Raw genomic sequence first — 25,007 nt, forward strand, 5'->3', positions numbered from 1 at the left:
TGCTGCAGATGTTAAAAGCATAAAAACATAAATATTGTAACTTCACAGAAAAAAAGCATTTTTCCGCCACTGTGTGTGTGTGTGTGTGTGTGCGCGCGTATGTATATATGTGTGTGTTTGTGGGTTAATGTATTTGGAGGCATCTATGTGTGTATGAGCGAGGGAGAAAGGAAGTGAGTGCAGAGAGCAACTGCCACTGAATGATGTCAGTGTAATCTCTCAATAGTATCTTGTCTTCTCTCTTGCTCTAAGCTCTGATCCGTTTCCATTGATCAGAAGAAAAACCTGTTGCCCCTGACATTTGATTCTTCTATTGATCACCTCCTCCTTTATACAGTCAAGGGAAAGTACAGCGACTCAACATAGGGTTTAGGCAGGTCTCGTGTAATTAGTCTGCTGATCTTCGGGGACCATTTTCCTTACACCTCTTACCACACTTCGAGATATGAACTTATTGTGTTTTTGTGCCTGATCAGTAGATACTGATATCTTCTGAATTCTGATTTTGAGAGTAAAAACAAAAATAAAAACAGAAATATCTAAACTTAATTTCCTCTGAAGATGTCTAATATTGTTATTCTTGGAGAGACATTGATGGATTTAAACTTCTGTTTCATTGGGGGGCAGCACTGTACTTTGTTGGAGCTGTACGGTTATAATTAGGTGATTTTCCATTGAGATACAATGTGACCTTTCTGCAGTAATGAAAGTAAGTGGCAACCTGAGTCACATGAGCGGTGGCCATCTCCACACCCAGGGCCTGAGCAGGGCGTTGAGCCGATGGCTTCATAGAGCTTACAGTTGACACAGCCCATGTGTCTCTCTTTCCATTTCATCCTGGTGACACTTAAAAGTGCCGGTCCTCATGGCAGAGCTTACGCAAAACTGCACTTCTCATGTCTCTGTTAACCATGACATGAAATGTGTTTTATAATTTTGATTGTGAGAGAAATCAGTTATTTGAGCGGGATCTCTGGCAACACCTGCACAATACTTCAATCGGTCTGCGGCAATAGCTACAGTGACTAGTGATGACAGCCGCTATGTAAAAGAGGAAGGTCATTCTTATTCTAGGAATGTGCTGAACACACAGAAGTGTGCATTAAAACCTCAAGCTTATCCGAAGTCTGCATATTTGAGTTTTACACTCTTTTTACTCTGACCTGACACTGGTCATTCATTTATAGCCACGGCTACATATTTTTGTAGTCTCTTATTCTCCAAGATGATATATTGGCATAAATTTTTCATCAGATAGTAATGCGATTACTCTGTCTTTCTGGCACTGAGGCTTTATCTGGCTGCATCCAGTCCAGGGGATTCTGTTACTCTGTGGAGATCCATACGGACTATGACTCTGGCTTCAGGTGGCGACTGGATATATGTGCATCTATAAATCCCACTCTCCAGTGAATAATGGGAGGAATAATGGTGGAATGTATAAACTCTACAGAGTTTAACAGAGAATTTAAGTGTAAGGTTTTACAGAATTTCATTTGTCATTAGATCTTCTATCTGGCAGTATTTATACCACTGTATAAGCATGAGGGACAATCATACTTTGCACCACAGAAGCACTACCAGACCCACACTCATGAGCACTTGAGGAAAGGAAAATAAAAAAACAAATGAATAAAAAACAGTAACACGTTTCCTTACAGAATCCCTGAGCTGCTCCCAGAGGTGGCTTGAATAAATAAAACACCGTCACTTCACCCCCAAGCCACATAGCCTTCATTATTCATTTGTCTGGCCTTTCTGGAGCAACCAACAAGTGAGAAAGAGATACAGAGAGAGAAAGAGAGAGGCAGGTGAGAACGCGTTCACTAATGCAATGGGATAAGAGAGAACGGATAGGTGCCTCCCCCGGAAGAGCAGCCAAGCCTCAGGGTCTCAGGGGGCTCAGGCAGTGGCGATAGGGGGGGGGTGAGAAACCCAGCCAGACAAATCCATTGGAAGCATGTTTAATTGTCACTGAATTCCCTGCTGGCGTGACTTTAAAAAACCATCCACAGGAAGAGAGCTGAGATGTTCGGAAAACATTTAGTGGATCAATATGCCGGGGAGAACTGAGACTGTGTGTGCTCAGGGACCTGGCCTGAGACTTTCCAGGCGGAATACTGTTACATTTCTATTACTCAGATGGCAGGATCAACCTATTCAGCATGTTTTTGTCCTCAGCTTAACTGCACATTATTTACCGCTGTGTAGGTAGGGGGAGGACAGAGGGGGTGGCAACTGTTGTCTAGGCTGGCAAGTTGTGTGCATCTCTCACTCTGGGGTACTAGATGAAAAATACAGTGGGACTTAAAGGAAACAAATATCCTGAGAGCCAGTGTGCGGTGTTGTAGTATTCCACTGGCTGATCCATTATCGTATCAACGGAGGTTTTGTTTTTGCATAAATGTGTTTTTATACCAAAAATACATACAGTGCTGTATGTGTATGTTGTGGTTGCAAGAATAATAAAAATGTTCTTACTCTTCTTACCTTCTTTGAGCATCCCCACTTTGAGGCATTTCATGAAGCGACAAGCCTGACATGATTTGCGTCTTCGTTTTGTGATTTCACACTCATTTGTAGCGGGACAGCTGTATTCTATGTTACCTGAGAAGAAGAAAAAGAAAACCAGGGTTAGCACCGGCAAAATAAGTCAAGGCCTAAAACATTACAATTCAAAGTAAAATGTGGAAATAATAAATATTGGGTACTATATGAGGTAGAGGCATGTCACCAAGCACTAAAGAGAAACCAATGCTAAATTGGGCACAGCTACTGATGTAAAAAAAACACCAATGTGTACTCTCTTTGCTATCACATGGTCTATAATAAATCATCCTTTGCTAACCAGGCATGGGCACTTGTTAATCATACAGAATCCTAAGGAATCCATTTCTGTAGTGTGGAGGTGGCTCAGGTGTCCTCCAGCGATTACAGTACCTTGCTGGAGGCCACTGCAGGAGGAGAAGCTGGGGTAAGAGGTAAAGGGTGGGGGTGGGGGGTGGAGGCAAAGCTACAATAGTCCTTCAGGACCCATCAGTAGACGCCACCCTGGTCCAACACTAAATTGGCCTCATTAATTCTGTGCGTGTCCCCTCCGGGCCCCGGGTGCAGGCCATGTCCCCCTGCGCTCAGAGGGGCCTGCCACTGCCTCAATAGCAGGCTAGAGAGCCAGACACGCTGCCCCTGACCACTTTACATAATACTGCAGCAGACCCAAACCTGTTGTTACCACTGTTGCCATTGTTGAGTATTTACATAGTGTACAGGCAAGAGGCCTTATGCATTATTCAACTGCGGCGTCTGATTCCAGGACGGAGCAATGAAAAAGAGTTTCATTGCTACACAATAAAAGAGTCGGTTCTGCTCTACTCTAGCATTAGCAGAAAGGGCAGGATATGTGAGGCAATTCCTCCGCTTCTGCCTGAATCCCTACATTTTACTGTGTTCAGGGGGTTTCAATAAAGGGTTTCAGTGTAATGGTTGCTTCAGCATAGGAATCTGCATTATCCTCATTTTGAATGGCCTTTCAGCTTTAAAGCTTTTGACATTGCCATTTTTCTAAACTTTTCTTTTAACCTAGGGGTTTATGTCTTAGTCAGTATAGCACGCATACATTTATTATTTAGTGATCTAAAAATGTGATTTAATCACCATAATTCCCTGAATACAGCTTTTCTTCATCCACTAAAATAGATGTAAGTATTTAACAATATGTCAGTAAATATATTTTCTGTTCAAACTACTACACGCATGCAGCATCCCCTTTAACAGATAAAGCACCTTTACATTTTTCAGTCTGTTATCTGACAGACAAAAATCCACCCACTAACACATTAGAATTGCATTCCGACATCCTGTAGCTGCTCCACAGCTCTGACCCTCACTCCATATTCCTGTACAGAGAAACAGAAGGCTGTGTAATATTCCACTGGCGTTCCTCCACTAGCCCTCCCACACCCTTTGACAACTTATGCAATTATGTTAACATTATTGGACAGATCAAGTGGAGGGTCCCAAGATGTTATAAATAATTAGAAATTCCTCCTTATATCTGGGGTAGAAATCATTATGCTAATTCTCCTCATCTCTTTGGGATTGGGGTAAATAAAGGTGTGAGGGAAGCGGCTGATGAGCTGTGATTTGTCTTTCCTCTGTCTGTTTTCTCTGTTGTCATAGTGGAACCAGACCATAATAATCCTACCCATTTCCCATATGCTCGGAGGAGGCAATCAGTGCCACCCCCCCGCCGGAATCTATTCATGGAGGACTTTTTGGTTTGTGTTCAGATTACGCATTAACCAATCAGCAATTTGCAGGGATGTACCGTACTAAATACATTTTTTTTTAAAAACAAGGACTCTGATTGCAAATCTAAAAAAAAAATAATTTTTTAATTTATTCACTTCATTATATCATTTCAAAAACCCAGAAAATTGTGTGTTGTGGGTTTGCGTGCACATCCCAGCCCAGCACAGTTGACCCTGTGCGTCCCTGAGGACGCTCTGTTTATGGGGGTATTTTTCTCTCCTCCTCCCCTCCCTTCCCTTTCACAGGGGTGCCGGGGACATGGGCGCAAACCACACCTGGTGGCTAACTAAGAGAGTTAGCCCTTTGATATCACACACTCCAGAAACGAAAACAAACATACACTCACACAGTGCTGCGCTACTGTGTCCACCTGTCCTGTCAAGCCCCCTGTGCGTCTGATGTTCTCTCAGATGGGGCTTCTCATAGCTCAATGCAGAGCGAGGGGTGGATTAACTAATTTTTCAACTCTATATTTGGTTTATATTTAGGAGAGGGAGTGATTCAGTATTAGTATCCATACAGTAAGACCCACCTCATAACATGCCAAATGCCTCTTAATGCTGATTTAAAATGACAATTTGTCACCTCCCTTGGCCTCTTGTTTTTATTAACATGCCTATAAAAGCCGTCAAAGAAACGTTAACACTATAGGCACAAACTATGAACAAAAGTGTATCCCCACTGCCAAAAATTCAAACACAAGATTGGAACTTGACGACGCCTGAACTGGCCTCGGGATTTTAATACACTAGAGAAGAGATAATTTTAAGTTACTGTAATATCTGATGCTGGTAGACTTTTGTTTGCATCAGTAATGTTTGTGACCACAGCAGTAACAAGCCTATAATTTTAATTATCTTCTGTTGACAGTATGTTGAACCTTTCATTTATACTGTGTAATAAATATACCGGCAATTTATAGGGCTAATTGTCGATTAGCTCTTGAATATTATTGTTAAATAAAGAAGTTATTATAGTTATTTGGATTTACGTATTTAACAAGCTTTAACAAGCTTTAACACACGCTCCTTTTTGGGAACAGATTAGACATTATTACTGTATAATGTAGCCATTATTTCAATTTTATGTATCTCTTGTCTCTTTCTTCCATCTATGAGTATGAATAATATTGTTTGTAGCTGTCTTTAGTGGTTGTCTCACTTGCCTCAAATTTATCCCAAAGGAATTGACAAAGTATTTTTTCCTGACTTAACTGTCAACTTAACTGACTGAACTGTACTAAACTTGTGACTCTGAACAGGATAAGCAGAGACACTTATCTACTGATTTAAAAAGGGGATTTCTGGTTATAGTAGATTCAAATGTTGCATTTAAAGGGGAGGATTAATAAAACCTTTTACAACAATGTTGCCATTCAGAAATGATGTCTGGAAGTCCTGGCTTGTACAGTAATAGTATGGCGAGTTTCACTTTCAGAAATGAAGCATACTGGCGGGAAACCCTTTAACCTGAGGGCCATTCTCGGGTTTATCCGTCTTTAGAGAGGTTATGGTATGGTTACCAATAACATTACAGAGTGAAGGGAGAAGAAAAAGATTTCCCTCCTTCTTCTCTTGATAAGTATCTGTCTCAATCTATTTTATGGCTTTTCAGGACCCATGCCAGGGCACAGAGGGGAAAGTCAGGTCTTGTAAGTAAATTACAGTAAAATGGCAGGTATTTCTCATCAAAATCTAAACGGACTTTTACAGGCTTACTGTCAAGGTCTATTACTTCATATAAAAGAGGGCCACTGAGTTCAGTTGGTTTTTCAAGCAATTTTACACTTGGGTTCAAAATGGGAAGAAAACACTGTTCAATAAGGGATTTATGTTTTTTCAATTGGTGGGGCACGTGAGGTGCAGGGATGGGGGGGTTATTAGGGGGTTCACTGAGAAAAGTGGTAGCTCTGGGATGGATGGAGATCCAGGTTGACATTAATTTGGGCCTTGCCTTGACTAATGTAACTATCTCCACGAAAGAGTTCACAGGGCTTTTCACTGGATGAACGGGTGACAGAAGATGGATTTCCCATCCACTTTTGTTGACAAGTTGGGGGCATCAGCTAAAGAAGTGCGGGCCAGAGGGGGAAGTGAAGCGGACGCAAAGATAACAAAAATTACTGTGAATAAATGCCTAAATTTGTACACAAAGTCAAAATATCTTAAATACAAAAACCAAAAGGCTACGTATCAATATCTCAAAAAAATAACTACAAATTTCCCATTTAGAATTTGCTGCTATATCACAAAGAAATACACAGAGTTACACAAGGTGAGCACAAGGTGATAAAGAAACTGTCATGTACATGGTTAACATTAACTTAGCTTAGTTTGCCCGAAGTGCTACAGAGCAATATGATAAAGGGTTGAAAAAGACAGCTCCTTTGTTTTCTTCTCATTAGAGAGGGCCGTCTCACACTCCACCCTTGACTGCCTCGTTATTCCTTTAATTAATCAGTTCTCATCAACGGCACCCTCTCATTCTTTCAAGGGCTCTACATCCCGCTATTTACTGCCTCCATTTTCCTCCAGCAATCCTGCATGTTTCGTTTATCATTTCGGAAGGCTTTCACCTCCCCCAAAAAGTCCCTGCGTCCTCCTGCCTTCTCTGCCTGGGACCCCTGTCTGATTATTATGCCATTAAGCCTCTCCTCCTCTCCTCTGAAAGAGCAGCAGGGTCCCTCTCCAATCTAAAGAAGTCCTGGTTTTTTTCCCCCTCCTTTCCCTGAAATTACCCGGCGACGCGTGCCTGAGTTTCTAATTGGCATGCCTGTCCCTAGAGACGGCCCCCTCCCTTCTTCCTAATGAAAAGCCTCGGCCTTAATTACACTTTCCAAACGCTGATTGTTATTGACAAAACTCCTGTGGCTCGGACAAACGACGGCAGATTAGCTCCATTACAGGCAGCCCTCCAAGAAGAGAAAGAGAGGGATTTCAAATCGACAATGTAAAGTGAGGGGGGAAAAACGAGGAGCTTTCATTTTCTTTTTCCATGTACCTTCCTCTTAATTGTTGAGCCATTGCTCCACTTAAGACGCTTCTTTCTTCCTTAAGATGCCTCTTTTCTGTTCCATTGTGTTGCCGTCAGTGTACTTTTAGTGAGGGGACAAAAGCCCAGTTATGTTACTTGAGAGAAAATGTTCATCTTTTGTCAATAGACAGGACTGCTGATGGCAGCATGGGTAAACAGGAGGATTTGGCCTAATGCCTTTGTTTGCCTGCAAAAGGTACATAGACTGTCTAAAGCTGATATGGCTGTAAGGTCCAAAATCAACACCTAACATCAAGACAGATAGCCTGCTCTCCATATAATGCCAGCAATAATTTGTTGATTAAAATTTACTGAAAGCAATGGATTAAAGACATTACACACATTCGGTTTAAATATCAAGCTCTTTTTCTTCCACTCTTAATCAACTTATTTCACCATAAACGAACCCTTTGGCTCATTTGACTTATTTTATCTAGTTTTTCCCACTGCATGTATTCCACTACTAAGCCAACACAGTTTAGACGTGGGCAGCTGTTCCTGTTTTGCCAATTTTTTTTTTTTTTTTCCAGGCTCAACAATATCTCCGTCTTCCTGATTAATCTAGAGCAGAGCGCACAGTTTCACAGAGGGGGGCCTTTCATTGCCTCTCTAATGAGAAGCTGTGATACATCATGCCTCGCAGATAGCCAATCGCACCCTGGTTCCAAGGCACACACACACAAAAACAGGACAGGAATAATAAAGCACATTCTCTGAGTCCCCCAAAGGCATCTCGGCAAACAGCCCCTACACTCCACCAAATCTGACCTCTGAGTGATGATGTCATGTCCACCATATACCACCGCCATGACAGATGATGTCATCATAATCTCACTAGCAGTCCGTCACATATCAAATTATTCCTCTGGTTTCAGTTTTTTTAAGTCAGCATTAACAAAATTTTTTAAAAATGCACAGTTATTTGATAATCACCAAATAAACCTGCATGTTTTTAATGCTCCTGTCATGGTTACAGATTGAAAAAAAAAAAAAAAAACAAGATTTTTTTTTAAGGAGGTTGCTGGTCTCCGGAGGTAGAGAAAACATCTTTCACACTCCAATGATTTTTTTTTACATATTGAATCAGTGTTGTTTTGAGGCCAAAGGTGTCTTGTATGGAGGGTATTTTTGTGTCTGGTGATATGGCAACATGGGATGAAATAACTGGTATTGAGTGTGTGTTCGGGGAAGGTGAAAGGAGAAAAATACCTTGTATTGTCCTTTTAAAAAAGGCTTTGCAGGCCTCACAAGAGGCCACCCCATAGTGATACCCGGAGGCTATATCTCCACAGACCAGACACAGCCTCTTGGGGAGGGAGTTCAACATGTATTCGCACTTTATGGACGAGTCCTCCATGATGGTACTGGAGCAGTCGTCATAGCGCTTGCGGCAGGTGCCAGCCCCGAGCCCGCTGGGGGTGAACATAGGTGGAGAGTCCAGGCCGTTGGAGTGGCTATTCATTGCACTGACATAGCCACCACTGGCATCTGAGTTGCCGCTGGGGCTGTGGTGGCTGACTGTGTCAATGACCGAAGAGGGACTGGATGGCTCCGTCTTGATGTAGGACCCGCAACTGGAGGGTAGATGCCGGTCATCAGCGGCCATTCTATTCAGCAGCCTGGGTGAGGCATGGGGTGAGACACAGAGGGGGAGGGTTGATGGGAAAAGGAGGAGGAGAAGAGGAAGATGATTAGCAGAGGTCTTCTAAGGGTAGAAATGAATCTCAATCAACCAGTGGAGTGACGGAAATGCCAAAAGAACAAAATGCTTGATTGAGATTAAGTGCAAAATATAATGATTATGTGGCAGTTGACAACAATTACAACACCAATGCTCTGTTCCTTTACCTAGGCATTATGTAAAATTTACCTTCAGTGAATGAATTGCTGAAAAGATGCATCTTAACATACTGCTTATATTCGACTACAGAGTTCAACTGCTTTTCCAGAGTTGATATCAAACATCTAATGATGGCTTTCATGGTTAAAGTTTTTCAAATGGTTTACAGTAAAAAAGATGTGTTTCTGAATATTAATATGTAATTTATTTTCATGTGTCTGTTTTTCAAGTTTTTCCAATATTCTGTTCCTAACCTTCCTTACCAACCAGTGAACAAATACACACAACCATAGGATGCACATCCACACGCAGTTTCACACAATAAAAACACATGGGCAGAGAGAAAGCAAAGTGAAAGAGAATGAGAGCCAGAGGGATAGAGGGAAGAAGAGCGAGAGCACTCAAATAACTTAACACACAAGTGCACACAAAGAGCACATCAAGACGGGGGCATCTCCATAGTTTAGAGAGCAGAGTGGACCTTGTCTTGTCTCCTTGAGTCAGCAGTCAACCAAAAGGAAACATGATGGCAAGATATTGACTTTTTCACTGTCTGCCTAATAACTGTATTTTGGAGTACATGTAAGCTGTAACGTGTGCAGACTAAAGTGTAGCCTTTTGGCTGTCGCCACAAAATGCACTCTGAAGCCTTCCTTGCCCATATAAATCTATTTCAGTCTTGCTCTATAACCTTTAACTTGAAAAATTGCACGGGGAGAACAACAAGGGAAAAACTTAGCCTGGACATGTTCAACTCATTTTTCTGTCTGCACATGGAGTGAACTGAAGAGGTGGACTGGTAGAGGAGATGGATAACTCAATGTATTGGGGATGCTGTGTAGACATAATGACCTCTTAGGGTCAAGGCAAGGTCACACACTTACATACACACACACCCCTCTGCATTAGGTACCAAGGAAGGGGTGAAGGGTCACCTGCACTTGCCTGCATTAACAAAATTGAGCCTTGCATGGCTTATGCAAATGTAGTCATGGAGGCTCCTAGTGAGTGGCAGCTAAACAGCCCAAGTTGTGCCTTAGCACATTAGTGCCATTAGCATATTGCCAACTAATGGTAATGTTTACATATTTGACATGTCAGTTTACCATCAGCTCTGAGAGAGGGGGATGTTCCCCACTGGGCTCTATCTACCTGATTGGACGATAGCTGTCTGTCTCAGAGCGCTTCAGAGGAAACAGGGACTGAGAGGCCTCCGCCGTGTCCCCTATCGGTCCGCCGGACTGCTTCTTGCTCTCTGAGGCTGATTTAATTGTGAGGGTGGGTGTCGGAGGGGTTCAGGCCCAGGGGTCAGTGGGTCAACCTTATTTTCTCACCCTGGCTTCCTGGGCCCGAGGAGATGGGGGTCACCGTGTCAAATTAAATCTCATTCCCGGGTTTCCCTCCCCGCTGTCATGTATATTCATCGGAGCTCCAGGTGCCTACCACTTCTGGAAATTCACAAAAAGGTTAACTGCTAAAATAAATAATAAAAAATGCCCCCTGTTAAAACCGTTGACCTTGTGGAATAAGCCCTTTGCCTGAGCACTCCTGGAATTCTTCTTGCAATATAAAGCCTCCACTATATAAAACTGATACACAACTACCATTCTGCTAGAGAAAATGCTTTCCAATACATTTTTCCTTCAGTACTCTAAATCTAAACAAAGCATAAAATATTTTAATATTAGTGATGGCATTGTGGGGGTTTATTCAGATTTGCTGTTTTAAAAATGATCCACCTGTACTCTTAAACGTCCTTGCAGACAGAAAAAATTGAAAAAGTGAATCCATTTCAAGCCTCTCAAAAATAGAACTTGCAGCTCTTGATAATGAATGCAGATTGCATCCCCATAAATTAATGTACGGCTCTGTCTTCATCTGCTTTATGTTCTCTGTTTCAGATGGATATGTGCACCTGTGCGATAGGGCACCTGCACTTGGCTTATTAAAGGCTATATATTAAAACGCAGGAGCACAAGATGGCTCCATTTAGCTTTTATTTCTCAAATTCAGAGTAAGCTTAACCCCAGTTCAAAGGCCATCTTCAGGGTGACACTTAGCATAATTGCATAAGTGTCTTAACTGTTTCCCCTCCAGCTGAATGTGGTCATTTATAATAAATGTGCTGGCTAGAATCCCCTTAACTCATTCTGCTGTGACACATTATACCACTGCTATGCTTATGTTTTTAACAAGCCTGCATATATTGATTAATGATACTGAGGGAATACTCACCACTTGAACCTGGTGTATTAATCAAATAGTCTAAAATATTTCTATAAATATTCGTAATCTCTAATGGGACAGGTCCAATTTAAATCTATAAATACCATTGTATAGGAAAATGAATTATGAACATTAAATAGTTTGACAGCAGCAAGAGTCCTGATAAATAATTCAATATATGGGGCAGGTGCTAAATAGCTTGTGTGCTGCACAGATATAGCAGACAGGAAAGGGTCTGCTGAACTAACTGTGACTTGATGCTGTAAAATCTATAGTTCTGTCGTACTTCCTTCCTCAAGGTAAGAGCATTTCAAATTCTGCTGCCTGGCTGACCAAAGGAGCAGTGCTTGTCTAAGATACAATATCTTTCTCTCTCTCTCTCTTTACTCTCTCTGTTCATCATCCTTTTGTTCCCTCTGTGCCGATCAAAATTCATGCTGAGTAGTGGGTTATGGGCCCACAAAGGCACAATGCACAGTTTGGTTTTAATCTGATTCCACCTGGCCTTCCTAACAGCATTTCAGATCCCTAATATCATTCCACTGGTGCTGCTGTGACCGGGATTAGCTGGCTTAATGATCTGGCAGCTCATCTCACACTTGCTGTTCCTCCACTTCCGAGAGGAGAACTGAGGACCACTCATTCCCTCATGTCTCAACACCTCCCTGGCCTGCAAGCGAATCTCTGAACATTGGATGATGCTATTGTAAGAATGCAGAACATTCAGGATCTAAATGAGCCAATTTGTAAGCATTCCTGCTGAGAGCTTCCTGCTTCAGGAGAATACAGACATCCTCCACTATTCTCTGGGTGACTGCAGCCCTCTCCCTGTTTCATGTGTAAACCACAAGCATTCAGTACAAACCTGTGCTAGAGGCTCAACTCAAACAGTGAATAAATTCCCGATGTCCTCTTCACTCTCAAGGCCGCCAGATGCCAAAAAACACCATTTTATAACATTTGCTAACCTCATCCCCGAGTGTCACATCCATGCTACCTGATCAGACTGGGTAAGTGGAAGGGAAAGGGTGGGTGGTGTGGGTGGAGGTTGACATCTGCAGGCAGGGTGATGGTGATATCAGATGCCCCAGTAGGGGCAGATCTGTCTGGAGGGCCCCAGGCAATGTGGCCTGATAAGCCACTGGCCCCAGAGTCAGCGCTGGTAGGACGAACTCAATTAGCTCCTGACAGACCCCCTCTCAGCCTGGCCACAGCCAGAACCCACTGGCAGCTGCCACGCTGACCTCTCCTCCAGGGGCCACTGCCACCTCTTACCGCTCCGACACACAGCCAGGGACTCATATTTGGGACAGCCGAGACCATGCCGAAAATCTGCACAACCCAACTAAAGTCACAGAAATACATGCAGTAGCTTGTATGTCACCAAGGGTGCTCAGTGTGTGTGAAAATTTTAAAGGAAAACGGACTGGGGCTCAGGGAGGGGTTGGGGTGGCCCTTGGGAGAAAGGAAGGGAATGGAGATTCCAAAACACACTTGGTTGAAATATGGAGGACGCCTCTCTGTCAAACTGTTTCCAGGTTAATGACCATCAGGGGAATTACGGGCCAAAAGAATCTTTGGGGCAATGTGCATGAGTGTGTGTGTCTGTAACAACGTCGCATGGGCTTACGTACTCATAGGTCTGAGCGTGTGTTTGTGTTGCAGACAGAATATGTAAAATGGAAATATGGTGGGGATTGGGGGGGTGGGGGTGACGGCTGCGGTTTGGTTGGAGGCAAGCCCGGCACTCCATAGGGACCCATTCTAATCTACGAGGGAGAGGCCCCTAATTTTGGAGTTTCTCATTCATTAGTCCTGCCCTGGCAGAGAGAGGAGGAAGCAGAGGGGGTGGACCTGAAGGGAGGGGAGGGGCCTCTTTATTAACGGATATGCCAGACACTCAGGAGAAGCTGACAGAGATTTATGATGTGCAGATCTATGGAGGCAAACAAAAGGGAAGTTGAGGAGACAGAAACACAGGAAAAGAGAAAGTAAGCGATACATGAGGGGAAGAGAGAGAAGAGACAGAGAGAGGGGTGTTTATCATAGCGGCGGAGAGCGAGGACTCCGGATCAATAGTCCGTAGGCTAGGGGCTCGGGCAGGGTTACTACTGGGGGGACCATGCTGCCCTGTGTCCAGGGCAATTAAGTTTTTCAGTCTCCAGCAGAGGATTATATTTAGCTGCTCCGCAGCGATGTCACTGAAGTCTTTATAAAGCCATGAGCTCACTCCACTACAACAACATGAGCCCCATGCTCCGGCGGCACCAAAAGATAGCGCTGGCCAAGAAGCAGATCACATCTATTGATCCCCCCTCCCACTCCTTCCTGTTCTAGAGATGCTGCTGGCAGGAAAGAGAGGGCCTCTTGTGATATAGGCGCTGCTGTTTGTCTGACGTAAACTGTCTGGGTCGCACTGGGCAGATCTAGTTCTTATAAGGGGCTGAGTTCAGGATGTTGTGAGAGACAAATGGCTAATGACAGAGCTGCTGTCAGTGGGGGGTTTGAGAGAGCTGTCGGTTGTCTAAACTTCCCACTACAGAGAGCAAAGAGTTAATAATCTTCTACACAGATCCAGAGGGGAAGCTCCCTGCAGAGCTGGACCGTTCATCATACTGTATGTAAAAAAGAAGTTCAGTGATAAGTCTAGCCTCCCGGGCAGTACATTTGGGATCAAATTTCTAATTCTGTCTTTTTATTAGAAAAGATTAGTTTCCATTACATCCTTTATGTGGTATAGCCATGGTATAATTTAACAACATAAATTTACAATGGCTCATGATAACTAGAAAAAGGAATTATAGTCCAGTACTGGCAAACACTGTTCCCGACTGCTGACGTTTTGCGTCTCCTCCAAAGCTAGTCAGAAGAAAGCTGTTGTGTGCAATGACATCATACACAACCTGGTGTTGTGTGATATGTTACTGATACACTGGTGCCCATATCACAATTACATTCTCTTGAATACCAAGGCACAGGTGGCTCCGTCTTTTACTGCAGATGTTCTAACTCTGCAATATTCTGCTTCGTGGCAGTTCAAGTCTTTTACTTTATAACATTTGAATGGTGGAACATGTGTACATGTTGCTAAAAAGACGAAGTCTGTGTGCATTGTTTATTCTTGTTTGGCTGTAAAACTGTGTGAAATTGAAAGAAAGCATTTAAAGCAATCAATAAATCCGCACATTAAGTCAGTATATGTTTGAGTCCTTTTTTTTGTAAAATTATCTTCAGTTACACTGGTTTTGTTATGTATCATAGATAAATGTTTACCAAGATATTGCTTTACTATTGTTGTTTGCATATTGTAACTGTATATCATGAAATACTACTGTTTCTCAGCCATGATCTTCCTTGAATGTACATATCTTTAGGATTTTGGAAATTTTAGGTTAAATTAATAAAATATCTAGAACAGATCTTAGACCAAATTTTAGGCTATCTTGTAAAAAAGTTGCCTAAATTTAAAAAAAAAACTTGGTAATATCCTCCTACACATTAAATGACCTGTCTAGACTAATACTGTAGGAATAAGTCATACAAATTCTGCTTTGTGTTACAAATGCCTTTTAATGCTGGGTTTTGTTTAACTGCCATAAATTATGTGGAAAGCTGGCAGATATGACCCACAGCACACCTCTCAAATACTCTCAATAGTGTTTCTTATGTAAAATAGAAAGAGGGGGGATTATAAAATACAAAATGATAGAACACAAGCAATAAATAAATAAATTAATTAAATTAAATTAAATTAAATATGAGTGGAAGTCATGCACCGTTGTTCAGTGTCTAGATATTTGTGGAACAAACCGTCAGAGAAAGGAGATCCAAGAGATTGGTTAATTTCATCAAAAAGGTGAAGGATATTCCTGATTGTGTTGTATATTTTTTTCAGTTTATGCACGTGTGTCACAAACAGAAAGACATATTATTATAAAGGGTTAAGGCTATTTAACATAGTCCAGTGTAAATCACAGGTTTAGACACAGTGACTGTGCGTACAGGGGGACGGAGACATAGAGCCATGCATGAAATTACTTCATTAATCTTCCTCTGATAGGCTATTCTTGTTTAGGGGAGAACTCTACCTGTTTAAAACAAAGAGCCCATCTTTGCCTCCATAAATTATCCTCTTCATCAGAAGAAGAGCCAAATATAAACAGACAAACACACATGCAAGCACATGCACACACATACACAAATATAGAAGGTTAAATTAACAGGCAAAAATTAGCAGGTTTATCAGGTGTCTGGGATAATTTAAACACAATCAGATGTGTAAATATTTGTACAGGCTCACAGTCAGCATGTAATCACGGCACATCGGTAAGTTTAAAATAACCTGCATGATACAACATGATCATCAAGTTCAAGATTTTACTTGATTTTTCACATTTAAAATTTTGTTTTAAGCAAAAAATTTCAAAGATCTCCAAAATGAATTGATGTTGCTAAAAAAAAATATTGCTATGACTATGTCTGACATAGTCATAGCAAAAGCCTCTAGTTTTTTACAGGCTCATCTTTACCAGCTGCCACACATTCCCCATAAATAGTGCTGGTAATAAAAAGGCGGGTGGGCCTAACTGATTTATACGGTACTATCCACCACCACACCATTCAGGAATAATTAAACTTTGGGGATATTTCCTGAATTAATGCGTCTCCTTCAGGGAGACAATCTAAACATACATTTCAGTGTTCACCACGTGTGGTGTCACCGGATGTACTAGGAGGAAGGGAGGCGCTCTCCAAGTGGCAGGTTCAACAACCAGCCACTCAATGTGACCATTCGATTGCACTTAGTGTTGTAGGGGTGGTCTCATAAGGAGGCATTTTGATGCGAGCACGTTTTGTGACCAACAGGCCAACACACACATAAGCACAAAGTCGTATAATTTGAAGGCAGGCAAGCATTAGGATGGCGCACACACAAACACAAACACAAACACACACAGTCCCCTTCAAACTAATAAATCTGTCAGTTATCAGATTAAACTATTGTATTACAAGTAAAGTAGTTAGGAAATATGTCTGATAAGAGGTTTTCTGAGACATGAGACAAACAAAGTTAGTCTCTAATGAACAACATTTTGTATATTGGAGAGTCACAGCCTAGCTATTTCATTGTCACTTCACTTTGTTATTTGAATTACTGAAAAATGTCGAGTGAGGACAGTTATTTAGAGGTCTGGAACCAGGCTAAGTCAAGCACAGGAACATCTTGATCCGGATTTAAACAGAACAAAATGGTAGAGATAATGGTTTAAAAAAGTAAAACAAGAAAATTAATGAGGGTATAAAGTAAGAATACGGTGTTTTAATGTTATATCAGTTTTTGAATTGCAGAGCATTATTATTCTGTGTGAGTTAGCAAAGAAATTCAAAGGCATTTGTATGACTAATTAAATATATCTTCACACTGCCAAATATTTATTATGTTTACCTTTGAAGACCATCCAGTTCTGATTTCTAGAAAAAGGTATTTAAAGTACATAATTTAGTGTTTGAGTCACGTTAAATTTCAGATGAGAGGATTTTTTGTTATTTCTGTAATATGAGCGATGCATTTTTGACATGGGTCAAGAGAAACAAGTGCATCAATAGAAATAGCTATTCAGCAAAGAGAAACTAGGCCTATGTATGTTAATGGCTGGTTATTGGTTACATCTACTTCCCTTGGGCAAATGAAATATGACCAGTAGTAGTACTCTCTCTCTCTCTCTCTCTCTCTCCGAAGACACAACCATAACACACTAAGTGTGTACACTGCATCAGTCTTTTTAATTTAACAGTGTTCAACAGTTAATGATGCTATGCCAAACAGCTTTCTTTCAAACTACAGACTGTCTGTTTTAATATAAGAGCCTGAAGCATTTGATCGCAGCTTCCAAACGGAGACAAGATTAAAAAAAACGTGCTTGGTCTAAAAGCTGTAATGAGTGCAAGGCTCACCCATGCCATGCAGAGAAGACTTGGTGAAGCTGTCAGTGGGAATCAGAGCTGCCACAGTGACGGACGGTTTCAATATTGATTTCATAAATAAACAAAGCTAACCATCGATCCTAATGTTATTTTGCATTTCAATTACTGCTCTGAAACATAACCTTCAAACAACTGGCCGCTCAATACCAATAGCCTTCACTGATAAACACCCATATAGTTACCCACCTTACATCACATTTTCTTACCAAGTGTGGATTAACAGACCTAGAGTTTGCCTCAAAGAGTGGCACAATTGCTGTGAGTTAGGGAAGATGTCATGAAAATACTAAAAAATGTATGAAACATGACAAATTTAGCAAACACAGCCAACTTTACTTTTAGTGTTGTCAGTCTGATGTCTTCCTCTAACTTATTTACGACTCTATTGCAGTTTACAGTGTTTTGTAATTCCCATGTTAACAGCGCTTTTCGTGAGTCAGTTATTTTTCTCAACTTCTGTGTTCTATGGTATCTGTGTGTATGCATACGTGCATTCATGCTTGTGTGTGTAAATGAAGAGGAGCCCTTCAATGTGGAGCAACAGGAAGGAGTGCTGACGCACCGTGTCAGTGATAGCACTCTGCTGCCACAAGGGCATGAGAGCCTACGTAGGCTAGCATTATCCTTCTAGACTAATGGACCTGGTTATTTTTAAACAGATTCTCACACTGCGGTGGAGGTGTCCAAGGTTACCATAGATGAGAAATCACGAGGGACGTGTGCGGTGACGGTTGGTGGTTTCTGTCCGGGTGGATGTTGTGAAATAGCCAAAGAGGCATGGTATATAATCGCTGAGAGGTGTAAAGACCAAACATCAGATGGGATCTCAAGAGACAACATGTTATAATATGTAAATAACCAATAACATAGAAAAAATATAGGATACTTTCTGTAATGAGATTCATGCCATGTTGGTTTTTATGAATGGAAAAAGTTAACTTGCAATATGACTATTTTAACAGTTTTTTAAATAGAGAGCACTGGGTTCCAGAAGAATAAATACAAAAACAATAGGTCAGGTTTTAAAACAGAACAAGTCTGGATACTGCATGCTTTTCTTACTCGTATTTCCCCATTAATTACCTGGGGAGTAAATCACCGAACGGTGGGGTTTGATGTGGCAGCTAAGCTAAAAGACAGCCGAAGTGCTAACAAGCATGAACCCAAATACCTCTGGAGCTACAGAATAGTGAACATCCAGAGAGTGTCAATATACTCTGCATCCCCATATGGCCTGGAGAGGGACAACATGCTCCCCCCTCCCCCCTCTCAGCCTGAGCTGAGTGACATATTTACAGTGAAAGTAATGATACTAGATACCAGAAATGAGAGGGCTCCAGCGTGGCCAGTGGACTCAGGAATCTCTCTAATGAATTGGACAACAAAGCCCTGTTGGTACAAGGAAGAGGTATTCAGAATTGGATGACAAATTTAATTTAAAACATCAGGTTTTCTTTAAAAGGCACACATCCCAACACTTCCTAAAAGCTCTGGGAGATGAGGAGTTTGGGAGTGGGACAGGTGGGTTGGATGGTCAGCTGGGCTGGACACAGAGGCCACCAGCTCCTGGCTCATAGCGGGGTGGTCATTCTCGGCCAGGAGCCTCTTCTGGTAATGTATTCTGAAACCAAATTACCGTAAGCTGATCCCATCTGGATAGTGTCTGTGCACGGGTGCTTTGGTTACCCACCACTGCCTCTAGCCTGCGATAGCATCTCCATGAAGACAGCAAAAATCTGATTAACCCAATAACAATGAAACACTTGGTCAAAGAGCAAAGAGCTTTTAACTTAAGATACACTAATGCAATTCCCTCGCCTTGTTTTCTGAAACCTAATAAGAATCAAGCGGACAAACTGCTAGAGATGGGTGTTTGCAGGCTCTAATGCAGCAAGCTGGGAATGAAGTCAAATAAATTGAAATGTAATTCATCATTGTGTGCTAACTTCTTTCTGCTTCTCTAAAAAAATACATTAAAAAGCTCTTATTTCATGAAGGGAAATTGGATAGCCTAGTTAGTTTATAGCTGTGGCTCTGCCAGGGCTTAAGGAAAGCAAAGGTGTTGATGGAACATTTAGAAGAAGAAAGAATTCACATCTCAATTCACTGCCGCTCAGACCGTGTGTGTTTTCAAGCAAGCACCGAGCAATTTAAACTGACAATCCTCAGCATTGGTTGACTTCTGAGTGGCGCGAACAGCCACTGCAATAGAAGATCAACAATAAGCCTGTCAGATTCATACAGTAAATAACTAATCTTGCTGCACGAGCTGCAAGAGATATTTAGATTTAAACAAGCAAAAATAAATAAGAGGTTGAGCATAATGGGGTCCATACAAATGGGGATGAAAGAAACCAATGCGGAGCAAATTCAGTTTCAGTAAAACCTGTGCTAACAGAATAACTGGTAACAACTTCCATGCACTCGCACTTCTAAATTTTGCCAGTCTGCAAAGAGACAAGACGACTGGGTCTCTCTATTCTGAGGACAAATCTCTGTTTCAATCTAATTCCCATTCAGTGGCGAAGCCCTCAGGTCAATCTATAGAGTGTATACTACAATGATTCCACAACAGTGCTGTGCTAATTACATGGAGCACATACATCCCACTAATCCTCTCAGCCAAGCATCACGGCCACATCCACCCCAGTGAGGGGCTGCAAATACCGCTGCACAATTAGCAGAAGAGAGCCACTGCTGAACCAAAATTAACAACATGCTCAGGCCAATGCTGGCGAGATCCTACAAATAACCAGCTGTTGGTAGGGAGACAGGTAACCAGCAAAATGCTATTTTAGTACTATCATTTCTACATGAGTTGCTGTGACAGATTTTTAGTTTAGGATTTAGAAGGGAAAAAAAAGAACGTTAGATCCACATTTTATCAAAAACTATTTAACTTAACACACTTAACACATCTACAGTAAATGGCTGAAGTTATGTATAGATCAAACACCTGTTCACAACTCCGCTTTGAAGAGCTCTTTTCACTGTTATTTTAAATGTTATATGTATCAATATTAATAAAATGTTATGAATATAGGACACAAAAATACAACATATTAATCAGTATTTCCTTTTATTATATACAAATTCCAAATCAGTGCACACATCACTACATCTATAATATTATTGCAAGTGTATTACTATAGCTATATACTATTATTTTGGGAAAAAATAACTAATTGAAAAATATAAACATTAACAGCAATATGTTATTGAAGAAATTAACATACAAAAAAAAAACAAATTTAGGAATTTATTATTTCATATTTGATAATGTGACTTGTGAATATTATATCATGTCCATTAACATTTAAGTGTAGAAATAATATTGAAGATACTCTTCTGAAATTTAGCTGAAGGGAGACAACATCAACTGAAACTAAAACATTTTGATGAAATGATTTGCAATTCAGTTGAAAATGTCAGAAGTTTTAATGTTTAATAATGTTTCTCCTGGTTGCAATGAATATGATTCTATATTTGATGGAAAACGCATTTGTAGGGAAAATGATTCAAAAATGAAAAAGCTCAATGTCTCGTAAACCTAATGATAATCATATATTAATATGTTTAATTTACATAAATTGTGAAGTGATGTAAGGAACTGCTTGAAAACGAAATTAGTTTTGTCTTCCAACTTAGATATTCAAGTGAAAAATGTAAATACACTTGATCTTACAATACCTGACATGTTACAGAAATACGTACTTTGTTACTGCTGTTTGTATAATTTTATATCAAAGTGTACCTGAGAGAAAAGTGAAATTGTATAATCCATCTCAGAAAAAAAAAAACATAATTACATATATGTCCAAGATATTAATATAATTAGACAACGACGTTTTGAATTTCTAGTGATTAAAGTAAATAGGTTTTGTAAACAAATGGTTGCCGTAAAGCAATACAAACTAACAGAATTCAGCTCTCTAACTTTACACTGAATTATTTTCTGTTAAAGAGTTTCACTGCCTGTACTGCTTTAAACTGTAATGATTTTTTTTTTAAAACTATACTTCTTAATTACAGTGAAATTGAATAATATTAAGTGCATGAAAAGATCAGTTCCAAGAACACACAATTGGGTATATAAAATAAGAATGCAGAGTATAATCTAGACATTTCTCAGCAAACACTCCAGTGGAAAAAAATAAAATGATCTAAATTCACTGAGTTATTAAACATCTGATTGGTTTTCCATAAATCACCACTTCTGAATATATATACTTTATCGATAATATCTATATAAAATATTAAAGACTAATATAAAAATTATCTATATATTGCAACAAATCTTTACACAAGCCCAATGTTTAAGCCTGGGTTTTTCATACATTATCAGTGATATCAATAAAACAAAAAATAAATATTTCCCGCAACTTAATATAATTTATTTTGTATCAAATGTAAGGTATTGATGGATTTACAAAGTTAAAGTATGGTGTGAGCCCAGACTGTCCCAGTAGCCAGGAGATGTTGAAACAGCAGCCTGCCTCGCGTGCCGCTGGCTGGGACAAACCTGCTGGCTCACTGAGGTTACAGGGTCCTTTTTTTTTGTCTTTCCCAGACTGTAAATATTACAATGTGTAATTTATCCTCTCCAATTCCGTGGATTGACGTTAATCTCATGTCCTTAAAATATTATTCTCATTCTCACTGGGCGGCCCGATCTAGGAACAAAGCAATCAGCAAACAAGCTCCTAACCCAACTGGACAGGCATCCAAAATTCTTTAGGAAAAAATACACACTTTACAGGGGGGCAAGCTAAGTCAATCAGCCATGCTCTGAATGAAATTTATAAAGACTGGCATACACGATGTGTTCACACAAAAACATCTATACACACACAGTTGCACCTGCCCTGTTACTTTACACTGTCAAGTCCTTCACAATTTAAAAGCCCTTAAAACAATGATCGAGAGAAAGTGTGTGTTAGGTGTGAGAGGGTAAATGACAGGAGAAGCAAGAAAAAAGAAAGTACATCACCCGCTAAAACAGCAAAAAGTTTGGTGCCCAGACTAGTAGGGTTCAAGGAACATAAAACAAGAGCAGGTTATTTGTTATGGGAGCAGATGAGGATAAAAAAGAATAACAGAAAAAAAGAAAAAAGAAAGACAGCAAAGAAATAAAGCTGCATCACAACAGAGGGGTTAAAAGGAGAAATGAAAGAAGGAAAGCAAAAAACGAGGTGCACCTACTGGTTATGATAGCTGAGAGGGTCTGGAAGACAAAGTTCTGAAATGTCCATCAGTCCAGTTTTAGCATTCCAGGAATGAGAGGAAGAGGAAAGAGAAAACAATTGGGACCCGCTTCTTCCCCAAATGATAGCAGAGCACCCTCAGAGACAACGCTGTCGAAAAGCCCCTCCAGCACCGCACCCCCCGGCCTGCACAGGTATGTTCGACTCTGATGGATTGAGTGGGCGCGTGTGTGCGTGAGCATGTGTGTTGTGTATGTGTGTGTTTATGTATATATGTTTGGGAGAGAGAGAAAGAGTGGGTGTCTGAGTGTATGTAAGTGAATGCGTGTGTGTGACAGAGGGAGAGTGAGAGAGGGAGAGAGTAAGGGGGGAGGGACGGACAGACAGAGAGGTAAAGGGGGGTGCGAGAGAGAGAGAGAGAGAGAGGGAGAGAAAGAGAGAAGCGCAGGCAGCAGCGGGATGAGCGCTAAGATGGAGAGAGCATGAGAGCGCGAGCGAGAGGAATGACTCTTTCCATGGTCGGGATAGGGCTCTTTAAGACTCAAGGGCTTGATGAATATGGAACAGCTGCTGTTGGCTGGCTCAGAGGGGCAGGACTTAAAGCGACAGAGGGGCCGGCGGAGCAACGGGGAGGAGGGATCCAAACGCTCACTCTGCTATGCACAACACACACACACACACACACACACACCCACACACACACACACGCCACACATGGCTCACACACACATAGACAAAACAACCCATCACATGAACAACAGAGATGCAACAGTCAACACACAAAGTTTCCATCTCAATTAAATAAAAAGAGTTGTACAATTCTGGATACGAAAAACTCAAACTCAAACATAAATGCAGAGAATAAATAGCGGTAGGGGACTGTCAGGGTCAGAGCCTGCACCGTAGCATTTGTGAAATTTGTGAAAAGCTTAAATAATTGCTTTCTTTTCCTTCTTTTGACTTGTAGAAAATGTAATTTTTATTGTATTTGATACTAAAGCAAATTGTCTTTATTCATTTACATATTTTGATTATAGACAGAAATACACTTTCTCAGTTTGTGCAGTCTAAAGATGCAGAAAGATGCAGCTTCTACATCTTTTTTTTGTATGCTTGCATTAATATAATGATATCAAACAAAGCCTCGGTAAAAGCAAAAGCAATATTACTTCAAAAAACACCCACAGAGAACTTTACCGAGCAACTTGACTATGAATATATATTAAAAAAAATTTTTTTAAACTTACTGTAATCGACTATATGCATTATAAGATATCAAAATGTTGCCTGCACTGTTATAGAACACATCCTAAAGTAAAATCTGACACCAGCCTAAGCCACACTATAGAAGCTCCTGCCAGCAGTCGAGTACATCTGCAGCACTTCACTTTCAAAAACCTATAGCTTTCCAACCACTAAGGACAGTAAATGTATTTATTGAGCTGTGACACTAGCTCCATTTGCGGGTGTTAGATGTAAGGGACCATTGTGAACCTTTCACCACCTGTGAGAGATGATCTCAAGCCATAACTCATATTCTGGAAGCCCATCAGCTTCTAAAGCAGCGGAAAATCCAGCTCTGTCTTCTCTAACCCCAGCTTTAGAACCGCCTGTGTCTCACTGTTGATCAAGCTCAGTAAGAATTCCGAGAATGCAGATACCATTTCACAGTCGGTGAGGGTCTCCATGTTACTGTATCCCCACATTATAAGAACAGAGCTTACCATGGCATCTTATTGGAGAAATGAGCAGTCCGACAAAGGCTGACACTTGGCTGAGTCAAGCAGAACGAAACAGCAGCTTGCCCACTTCTCAGAAACTCGCGAGGTGCCTGACAATGGTCTTCAGCTACTTCAGTGAAAATACGAGTGCTTGAGGAGGAGTCCAGATCTACCAGCGGAGTCATGCAAAAAGGTGTGTTAGGTCGCTCTGCTGCTCTCCCGTTTTCTCTGCTGAACAGGAACAGCATAACCCCCGGAGAGGAATCCGGTTCCATTCATCGGCTCACGTTTCTATAATCAATGCAAAAACATCACGCAATCCCTATTGATCATCACAGGCCTATTGATGTGCAGCAATAGTGCCTCCACAGTGGCACAGATCACACAGCATCTGCTCTCTTTTTGTGACAAAAACAAATGACTAAATAAATGAAAATCCAATTAAGATTGATGCCAACTCAAACACCTGTCAGTTTAATTCCTTCAAGATGAATAAAATCAACTACGAAACAAGGTTCTCAAGACTTAAAAACAACACTGGATAAAATATGGAAAAATTTAAAAATAAAACAGGGTTGCACACTTGACAAGGCACAACAAGGCACATAGTATTCTGTATTCTGTACCTCATTATAGACTCTAGTAAATAGAACTTCAATATAATTAAAAATTCAAATTTGTAGCTAT

General features: G+C 40.9%; 1 protein-coding gene across 6 annotated transcripts in view; it reads right to left on the reverse strand.

The window, feature by feature from the left end:
- The window catches only part of esrrb (estrogen-related receptor beta), a 47,231-nt gene that overhangs the window by 20,385 nt on the left and 1,839 nt on the right, over positions 1-25,007 (reverse strand). For 3 of the 6 annotated variants that reach the window (XM_040138098.1, XM_040138097.1, XM_040138099.1), the window contains exons 2-3: positions 8,554-8,963; positions 2,482-2,607 (exon numbers count right to left, since the gene is read on the reverse strand). In XM_040138098.1, the coding sequence (XP_039994032.1) occupies positions 2,482-2,607; positions 8,554-8,950 (523 nt within the window). In that variant the 5' untranslated portion in view covers positions 8,951-8,963. Of the gene's footprint in view, positions 1-2,481; positions 2,608-8,553; positions 8,964-18,715; positions 18,785-24,323; positions 24,389-25,007 lie in introns of those variants that run through there. The other 3 variants (XM_040138095.1, XM_040138096.1, XM_040138100.1) reach the window with 3 other exon arrangements.

This window comes from Xiphias gladius, chromosome 10, assembly GCF_016859285.1.
Source record: "Xiphias gladius isolate SHS-SW01 ecotype Sanya breed wild chromosome 10, ASM1685928v1, whole genome shotgun sequence".
Taxonomy (NCBI): Eukaryota; Metazoa; Chordata; class Actinopteri; order Istiophoriformes; family Xiphiidae; genus Xiphias; species Xiphias gladius.